At 60.2% G+C, this 9,949-nt stretch overlaps 1 protein-coding gene across 1 annotated transcript; it reads left to right on the top strand.

The window, feature by feature from the left end:
* The first annotated feature begins 443 nt into the window (after positions 1 to 443).
* Positions 444 to 7,002, top strand: LOC111177076 (ficolin-1-like). Its single transcript, XM_089912661.1, has 9 exons — positions 444 to 553; positions 904 to 1,136; positions 2,620 to 2,673; positions 3,147 to 3,182; positions 3,957 to 3,989; positions 4,427 to 4,554; positions 5,061 to 5,190; positions 6,067 to 6,201; positions 6,740 to 7,002. Exons 1-9 carry the CDS (start codon positions 444 to 446, stop codon positions 6,985 to 6,987), a joined length of 1,107 nt encoding a protein of 368 aa, XP_089768787.1. The 3' UTR covers positions 6,988 to 7,002.
* The last annotated feature ends 2,947 nt before the right edge of the window (positions 7,003 to 9,949 follow it).

Here is a 9,949-nt window from a genome sequence, read left to right as displayed (position 1 = left end):
CGACCCTCCCCTCTAATCAACCTAGACCCCAGGAGAACTTTCTAAATTTCTGTAGACTTGAAGCCCATAAAATGCAAATGAATTCCTCAAACCCTGCCCCCTGAGAAGGCCTCAGGTGTGGCCTGGGCAGAGCTGGGTGATGGGGGGGGGCGGGGCTGGCCCTTCCCTATGCAGGGCCTAGGGGGCCTGGTGGCTGGAGGGAAATGGCCCTGCCGAGGGGAAGTGGGGCTGGTCCGCAGGAAGCACGGAAGTCAGTTGCTCAGTAAGGAGGAGCTGGGCCCTGGAAGAGAACCAGCTGGGGCTGCTTCCACCTCCAGCTGGCGCCACAAGCCGGGGGAGGAACTGGCTGTCCCCACCGGGAGGAGAAACAGGGCCAGAGGTGACAGTGCGTGGCCACAGCCCTATAAGAGCACGGGGCTCCTCGGGCGGCCAACAGCAGAGCGATGGAGCAGCGTGGAGTGGCCATGGCCATAGGGCCCACAGTGCTGGCCACCGCCTTCCTGTGCGCCGTGGCCTCCGCCCCCGACACCTGTCCAGGTGAGTCGGACACCAGGTGAGTAGGGCCTGACAGCGGTCGGGTCTGAAAGCCGCAGGCCCCGTGCGCTAACAGCCAACTGTGCTGGGCCCCGAGCTAAGCCCTTCTGAACAATATTCTTATTCCTCGTGACAGTGAGTTGCAATCATCACTTCTCAAAAGCGGAGACTAAACATTTCTGAACACCTCCCTGCCTGGCTGACCCTCCAGCACTGAGGCTGGGGGGAGGGTGGCTCAGGCAGGGTGGACCACAAGGCCAGGGCTCTGCCCTGCATCACCTCCACACCTGACTAGTGCCCACCAGAGGCGGGAAACTCACTGCCAGGCTGACCCTTCATCTGAGACGGGTGACTCTGGCCACAGCCAAGGGCCCAGGTCGAGGTCGCCGCATGGCAGAGCCCCGTGGCTCGGGTGGCCTGTCGCGGGCTCTGCAGGGCACTCAGGCCCAGGACGAGCGCCCTGACTGGCACTCTGTGTCTCTCTGCAGAGGTGAAGCTGGTGGGTCTGGAGGGCTCCGACAAGCTCTCCATCCTCCGAGGCTGCCCGGGGCTGCCCGGACCCACAGGGCCCAAAGGAGAGGCAGGCGCCAGTGGACAGAAGGGTACGTGCTTGCGCTCGGGGGTGGGGATCACTGAGCACCGGCTCTTCTCAAATTAGACTCCGGGTGGGCACTGCCCCCTGCAGGTCTCAGGTCGGGAGCTTGGGTCACGAACCTGCTCAGAGCTGGCGTCAGGAGCGACACCTGAGGCCCACCGGGATCTGTCATTCCCTGAGGAGGGGGCTGGTCGCAGCTAGTCTATGAGCTCACATCGGGGTCCACTTCCATAGAACACCCGCTTCCCGGTCCGCGATCCAGCCCTGGCTTTACGTGGCTGTGGGCCAGATTCCAAGCCACGCGTACCTCGGTATTCTCACCTGAAAACTGCAGCCCAAGCGTTTTCTGTCTGTACCGCAAATGAGAAAACTGGGGCTCAGAGCACTCAGCCATCAGCAGGGAGGGTGGGGCTGGACCTCAATGCAGTAGGAAGGCCCCCGAGCGCTCCACAGCTCTCCCGTCGACGTGGTGGCCCCCTTGTGGGGTTTCGGGCCCCGAGCCTGGTATGAAGGGCAGGTGTGCACGCAGCTCAAGGGGTGAGTGCCCTGGGCCTGCATGTGAGTGGACGCTCCAAGGGCTCCGGACACAGGGCCAGCTCGGAGGTCCCCAGCCTCTCACGTCCTGGGAGGTATCCAGCTCAGGGGCCGTGGGCACCCAGGGCAGCTCCTGGGGATGGGAGGGCTGCGTGTGCTCACCACGATGGGCTCCAGGCTGGGAGTCCTGCTGGGGGGACACTGGGAGGAGGGGCCGGGCTGGGGCGGCTGCCCACCAGTGGGTGTGGTTGGTCCGCCCCAAGCCGAGCCGGCGCCCCCTCGGCCCCACACCCACACACCCACACTCCCCGGGTAGGGCAGCCTGCCGGCAGGCGCTCCTGCTACCTTGGCTGAGCCTGGGGCCGCCTCTCCTGACTCTCCCATCAGTGCTCAGGAGGAGGGGCAGGGCCCTGGGTGGTCCTAGCCCCCTGCTCACATCAATAACGCAGACCTGGGAGGCCTCGTCGCTTCCGACCCCTCCTCTCTGGAGGTGGAGACAGAACCACCCCAGAGGGATGCATAATTGCTCCCGACCACCCCTGCGTCCAGGGCTGAGCACATGGCAGGTCCCCACCTCCCTCCCAGAGCCAAGGGGCCGGAGGGTCCTGTGTGACAGGGTCTCTGAGGATGTGCTCTTGGTCCCAGGCCCCCAAGTAGCCAGGGGGGCTCCTTGACGGTGGCCTGGACCTGGGCTGATGCACTGAGGTGGTCGGGAGCCAGATCGCCGGTGGTTCCCTGGGGCCCGAGCTTGGCGCTCCGGCCGGTCGGCACCGGGTGGCTGTGAGTGCTTTGTCCCCGCCGTCTGCTGTCACCCTCGGGCTGAGTCCCAGGGCACTGATCCTGAGGATACCGCAGCTGGGATGGGAGGGTCAGGACTGTGTTCCTTAGGGCGGAGATGCTCAAGTAGAATTCTTCAGGTTGCCTTTTCCTCAATGATGTATCTTTGGAATTTACAGGAGAGCGAGGTTCTCCCGGAGTCCCTGGGAAGGCAGGGCCGGCCGGGCCCAAAGGTACCAAAGGTGATGAAGAGCTAGGACCCCTGAGCAGGACCCCGGGGCCTGTCTACAGAGACATGAGAGATGGAGACAGACAGAGAGATAGAGGGAGGAGGTGGAGAGAGAGATGGGAGAGAGACAGAGAGAGGGAGGGGGCCAAGTGACAGAGAGGTACCTGTCCTATTTCCTGTTTCCAAAGAGCTTCAAGACAGCATGTGAACTGGGTCCCGGGCTCGGGGCCCCAGGTCCAGAGCAGCCTCTCATAACCCAGGGCAGAATGCAGGCCTCTGAGTCCCCCCGCAACTCCCCCGGCTGAGACCCAGGCATTGGAGAGGTGTGGGCCGCGGAGCATGCGTGTGTGGTGCCCAGAGCCTCAACCCCATCCCCCACGCCCCAGCTCCCGAAGAACTGAGCACTTGGGTGGTTTCCAGAGCGGAGGGTCGATGTCCACTGACCAGACGTCCTGTGCATCTCCTGTCTCTCCCCAGGAGACCGAGGGGAAAAGGGCGCGGGCGGAGAGAAAGGTGAGCCCCTCCGCCTCCCTGGGGTCACTGGGCAGGCTTTGCATGGGGCTGGGGGGTCCCAGAGGCCTCGGTCACGGCCAGCACCACCTGGGGGAGGATCTCAGACCACACCCCTGGCCCTGGCCCTGCAGCGGATGGGTGCGGGAGGAGGGGCCTCTGAGCCCGGCGTGCTTTGTCAGCGGCCGGTGAGCGCTCAAAGCCCAGAGGCTCCAGAGTTGGACCCAGGTGACTAGCAATACCGCTTTACTACATGATTTTGGACATTTTGCTCATAATGCTCTGATTTATGCTCATTTATTTAAAATTTTGTAAAAGCAAGAATAGGCAAAATGTCAAGACACAGTCACATGCTCTGGCTACAAATACAAAGTGCAAGGTTGGGGCCCAGACGCACATCCCAAATGCTCCCCAGTACTTTCCACAAACAGAGCTGTGCTGAGACACGGGCTGTGGAAAGCGATAGGCCTGGGGGCGCTGAATCTCCACCGCCGTGAGCCGTGAAGCCCAGGCGAGGTGGCTGGCACGGCGGTCCAGCCAGTGCCCTGCGGGACGGTGCTGGCCGCCAGTCCCCAGGCAGGCCGGATGCAGTGGGGGCCAGGCAAGCCCAGTGACGCTGAGTCTAGGAGCTGATCCGCAGGGCTGGAGGCTGAGAGTTCTGCAAAGAGCTGGATAATGGTTTCCTTTCTCCACGCCGTGTTCACGGAGCAACAGGGCTGAGGGGCGGGGGCGCTGTTTCCAGACGTGTGACATGCATGTCCTCTCTCCCCACAACAGGAGAGCCGGGGCAGCTTCATTCCTGTGCCACAGGTGACTGCGAACACGCCGACCCCCGGACCTCCGCCTGGACCTGCTCCTGCTGGGGGCGGGGGAGGGGGGGTCGAATAGAAGGCCAGCTGCACAGACTCAGGTTCCATCTTCCAAAGACAAAACCCTCTCTGAGCATATCTTACTCCCCACTTACCCAAGTGATAGGCAGCCATTGCCTGGATAACTCGAGTATATTTCTGGAGGAGGCCAGGTGCCCAGGAGACTAGGCGGGGGCAGCCCTGGGAGGTGGGGATGGCCAGGTCGACGGGGCCTGCCGTCACAGCCGGGTGGCCTTGGGGGCTGCGTCTCTGTCCCAGGACTCAGGGCCCACCTCCCCCAGGCAGGTGTCCCTGCCTCTCCCTCCTCCCCCCTCCCCCTCCCCCCTGCCCCGCCCAGAGCTCCTGTCCTGGCGTCCATTCCCCGGCTTCCCTTCCCAGGACCTAGGACCTGTAAGGAGCTGCTCACCAGGGGGCACTTTCTGAGCGGCTGGCACACCATCTACCTGCCCGACTGCCGGCCCCTGACCGTGCTGTGTGACATGGACGTGGACGGCGGGGGGTGGACCGTGAGTGGGGGGGACACAGCGATGGCCGTGGGGTTCACCCAGTGATGGCCGTGGGGTTCCTGGGCAGGGGTGGGCGTGCCTGGGAGCCTCACCTGCTGCAGATCACTGTTTAGTGGCCTTTGTGAGACCGTCCACTCCTTCCAGGCTGAGGCTGACCCCGTCCTTTCACTGAGGTCGGGAGAATCAGAAATGTCGGGGGAGGGGGGTGTGGACCCCCATGGGAAGGAGTCCCGTGACTCAGGGCTGTGGGCTCAGGCCCGGAGGTGCCCACTCCTCTCCAGCCGTGTGGCGTTGGGCTTGTCGCCTGCCCTCTCTGAGCCTCCGTTTCCTCCTTGGTCCCATGTGGGTGTCCCTGACTGCCCCTGGGCTCTTGGATGAGACCCACGTTCTGGTCCTCAGCCTGTGATACCTGTGAACTACCAGCGCTGCTCCCGCGTGTGGCAGGGGTGCTCTGTGGGGGGACTGCAGTGGGGCCCCGTCTCCCCAGCCCTCCCCATCGTGTGCAGGTTTTCCAGCGAAGGAGCGACGGCTCTGTGGACTTCTACCGGGACTGGGCCGCGTACAAGCAGGGCTTCGGCAGTCAGCTGGGAGAGTTCTGGCTGGGGAATGACAACATCCACGCCCTGACCGCCCAGGGTAGGGCCACGGCCGGGGGCTCTGTGGTGGGGTGCCTGAAATGCACATGCCCCTGACCTTAGCCCTGGGCCATGTGGACCAGAGGACCCCGCTCCTCCTGGCCCCCAGGGTGGTCACGTGTGATAGCAGGAGGGGTTATTACTCTGAGAACCTAGGACATGTATTCTCTTACACTCTCTGAGTGTTCAAATTGGAGGAGGTGGATTATTGGAGTGAAGACGACTTCCGGTCTCAGGACCGATCGTATCTAGAACCCGAGAGTCGGAAGTGAGGGGGAGACCATCTGGATCGGGGTGGCCCTTCTCCCACTTCCAACGGTTGGTCCTTCCTTGAAACTGGGATCTTAGGCCCACAGAGCCCCTCCCTTGCCTCTCCCGCTCAGTGCATGTGGCGGTCCCCACGCAGGCCCCCTCACCCCACTTCTCCGTTCCACAGAATCAGCTTCACAGCTGGTCCTGAGTTCAACGGCAAACCGGTAAATCCTTTCTTAATTCTTCCACTCCCTCATGGCAACCTTGACGGTGTCCACTCATGTGCCCTGAAATCCTTGCAGAAGGAACTACACATACAAAGGTTTCCTGCCGTGGCATTCACAGCTATTTGCAGGAGAATTTAGGGTTTCACAGTAGAGCGAGGCTTCATTCCATCCGAGGTACACTGACTGGAAATTCAGGCATGGCTGATGGAACAGCAGGGGAGCTATTTGAAAACAGGGAGGCATCCCTGAGGTCCTCCCACCAGCCCAGCCTCTCACACCTTCCCGGTGAATTGTCCCCGATTCCAAGTTCAGACGTCCCCTAAAGCCCACATTCCCACCCCCCGTGCCTGGAGGCAGAGGGTTCCTTCTGCTGGGACCTGAGCACCCACCTCCGACAGGAAGCAGCGAGCTGCGGGTAGACCTCATGGACTTTGAGGGCAACCACCAATTTGCCAAGTACCAGTCATTCAAGATGGCGGCTGAGGCAGAGAAGTACAAGCTGGTCCTGGGAGCCTTTGTCGGGGGCAGTGCAGGTGAGAGTCCGCGCAGGGCACAGCCGTGGCCTGGGCTTCAGCGCGGGGTTTGGGGAAGCAGAGAGGACCTGCTTAGCGTCCTGGCTCTGCCTCTTCTGTGTGTGATGTTCTTGGGGACTTAACCTCACCAGTTTCTTATCCACACGGCAAGGTAATGCTACGCACACCTAAGTGTACCCACAAGGCTGATGTGACCCATGAGAAAGTCCAACAAGCTGTGGCATTATTATTAACTACCATTTCTGATGAAAAACGGGGAAGGATGATAATTGAGCCCATTTCTCTGAAGGCTCCATTCCCACTCTTGTGACTGGAATTCTCCCCTGAGGAGTGAAAGAGTTCGCCCCCTAAGTGAGAGGATGCCTGTTAGCTGGCAGGAGCAGAGCAGATGAGGGGACACCAAGGCCACTACATCAGCAGAGGGATGCTCCCTGGGGTCATGTGAGGGGCACACCGGGACACAGCAGCTTTGACCTGGACCAGCGTCGGGGACCTCTTAGCCCTGTGTGCCAATTAGGTGACCTTTCCTTCTGAGCAGGTGATTCCCTGACGTCCCACAACAACAACGCCTTCTCCACCAAAGATCAAGACAGCGACAAAAATACTGCCAATTGTGCCGTGCGGTACCAGGGGGCCTGGTGGTACAAGGATTGCCATGTGTCAAACCTGAACGGTCGCTACCTTGGGGGGCCCCACGAGAGCTTTGCAAACGGCATCAACTGGAGGTCAGGGAAGGGGTACAACTACAGCTACAAGGTGTCGGAGATGAAGGTGCGGGCCACCTAGGGCGGGGCTGGCCGGCCAGAGCCTCTGGGAGCAGCTCCCTCTGCACACAGCCCGGCGGGGCAACCGGTCCGGAGCCCTCCCCAGGAAGGTGTTGCGGACCTCCACGTCACTATCGTCACGGGAGCAGCAGAGCCGCATCCTGTCCCCTGGGCAGGAGGCTCTCTCTCTGTGCCTCCACTGACTTCCAACCCTTCTGTCCCACTCACGAGGATAAGAGAAAATGCTAATCCAGATCTTGCCAGACATACATGTTCTCAATAAAGACACTTGCTTACCCGACAGCAGGCGTGGGACTCCTTCGTCACTTCCATGCTCTGACCTGTGCCCCTGTCTGTCCATCTGTCCCCGTGACCTGGCTCTGCAGGTGCCCTTTGGGCTGAAGGTGTTTCCGATGGTCTGAGGCCAGAGTCACAGAGCAGGGCCCGCACGTGGGGCTGCGTACCAGTCAAGTGTCGCTCTCCCTGCCGGGCCGGGCTGCTGTCTGCCTCCAGGCAGTTTCAAACTCAGGCTCAGTAGAGGGCCAGAGGCCGAGCCACGTGACCACACATCCTAAAGTCTTTACTCTCAGCCCTTCAAGAAAGTGTCCTCTGACCCCAGGCTCAGAGGTGAAGTGGCCTGCGCAGTCCCAGCCTCCTGGCCCCAGCTAATCCACACCGCCCAGGCTCCTGGGTCCCCACTACCCATAAAGGGTGATGGTGGCCTGGGAATCCCTCACCACCGATAAAGAAGGAGGTGGAAGAGGAGCGGCTGTGGCTGATCGGAGCGCTGCAGGAGAGGGGGGAGTGATCTCAGTGCACAGCGCCCTGCAGCTGAGCCAGCACAGACTGCAGGCGGGGAGACTCCAACTCTCCAGGCAGCCGTCTCTGAGAGATACGCCAGTGCCCTCAGCACCTGTACTTGTGTCTGCTGAAGAGGGTCCCACTCTCTCCTCCCGCTGCCTCCACCGCCAGACGCCAAGAAGCCCCCCATCCTCAGGTGGCCAGCCTGTCCTGGCGCTGGCCAGTCCCTAGCCCTTGCCTGACTATTTGGGGCCTCATAAGCCCGCTCGTGTCTGCTGTGGCAGCATCACCTACTCGGAGAGAATCTAGAAAGGTGCAAGGCGGTTACTACCATCCTTGCTCCCCAAGGGTCTAAGAACCGTGCAAAGCCACATAGAACGTGGCATGTCTGGGATTCTTCTGGGAGAGGGCCCATGGTTGTCTCGCCTTGCCTGGAGGTGCCGTGTCCTGAGGGTCAGGAGCCACTGCTCCTGGAATACACCCCCACTCTTGCTTCTCACGCTGGCCCAGAGGCCTGAGACGAGCCAGTGCAGGACAGCCTGGGGAGTGGGCTCAGGAGAGGGGGGGTGGCCCTTCCTTCCCCCGAGCCCGAGGATGGGGCCACAGCCTCTCAGCCAGGGGCCCCGATCGGTCCCCAGGACAGAAGCTGTCAAACTGTAGAACACAATGGTTAGTATTAGATGCAGGATTCTGCTGCTATAAAATTATACCCAATCATCTCTTTCTTTTCTTGAAGACCTGGTTCCTTGACGTCTTGGCGGGATGACAGTTCCTGGAGGGGTGCGGTCTCTTTGCCAGGGAGCACATAATGCAACTCTTCATACGTCAGCCCCAGACTTTGCTGCCCAATCATCGAAAGCAGCAAAGACCTCACCTGCACGCCCCAGGAACCACGGTCAGGATTGTGATCTGGTGCTGGGGACTCTCCTAGGCACCCTCCACCTTGACCTGCCCCTACTAACTACGTTTCACAGGGACTAAGCCTTCAACAGCGGAGAAGTGCCCACTGCCTCCGCTGGAAAAGGCAGGACAGGAATTTGATCTTGTATCTCAGCCTTTTGGTCCTAGAACCAAGATTTTCCTGGAAAGGACCCTCCCTTCCAGAAGTCCTAACTTTGAAGTTATAATTCATGCTGTGAGATTAAATCTTGAGAACTTCCTCTTGAGAAAAAACTTAATTTCTTAAGTGCCCTGTCATTATTGCGGAAGGTAAAAAATAAAACTATTAAATACAGAAACAGGCTTTGCTTGGCAAACCAGCAATTTTTTAAAAGTGTTATGTTTAAAATCTGCTTAATTGAGAGATGGGCTAAGAGTTAAAAAAGACAATTTTTAGAAACATTTAATGTGACTGTTGCTGTAATTTATTTGCAAACACTCTTGCTTTTGGGACTTGATAAGACTTTTTTTTAAGTACTATGAAAATGAGGTCCCGGGGATTTGGGGAGCAAGGGGGCTTAGGGGACTGACCTCATGTAATAATTCACTTGCATTTTATGTGCATCCACCTTGTATACAGTGCGTGCTTGTACATGTGGGGCCATGGGAAGGTGTAACCGGCTGGTGGGCACCTGAGGAGCTAGGCTGTGTAGGTCACTGTAGGACAGCTGGCTCTAGGTGGCCCTGGGGAGAGAAGCTTCTGGTCCTGCTTCCTCTGGCCCCCTGTGAGAGCTGGCTCCTGCAGGCCACCAGAGCTGTCTCAGGGCCACAGGCTGCCCCCCGGAAGCAGGGGTTTGGGGCAAGATTGGAGCCTGGGCCCGGACCAGGCGTGTCCCCTGGTCTGGGCTCTCCCCATCCATCTACTGGCCCTGCCCTGCCCTCCTGCTTCTCCAAGGGCTTGGTGTCTGTGCTGGCAGAAAGGGAGGCGTAGGACTGGGGGGTCCTGAGCAAAGGCCTCCGATTCTTCACTGTGGCCATGACCTCTGTGGTCTGGGAGGGCACAGGCCCAGCCTGGGGGGGCCTTGCTCTGGTGGCAGGGACCCCTGATGATTAGTAGAGAAATGCACTCCACTGAGACATCATTTATCTGGAAGGTCCTGACAGCCCACCCAGAAATCCCGGCTGCAGCGGGGAGGGCGGCCGTCCAGATGCAGGTGAGCGAGGCTGGCCTCCATCTCCAAGAGACGCCCCCTTCCCTTGAAGTGATAACGCCTCCGGGACACGACACACCCCCTCCCCTGGAT

Source organism: Delphinapterus leucas, chromosome 6 (genome assembly GCF_059928025.1).
Source record: "Delphinapterus leucas isolate spDelLeu-1000000601 "Yukka" chromosome 6, BTC_Dleu_Yukka2, whole genome shotgun sequence".
Classification (NCBI taxonomy): domain Eukaryota; kingdom Metazoa; phylum Chordata; class Mammalia; order Artiodactyla; family Monodontidae; genus Delphinapterus; species Delphinapterus leucas.
Note: the sequence above shows the minus strand (reverse complement) of the source record. Positions and strands in the feature narration are given on the sequence as shown.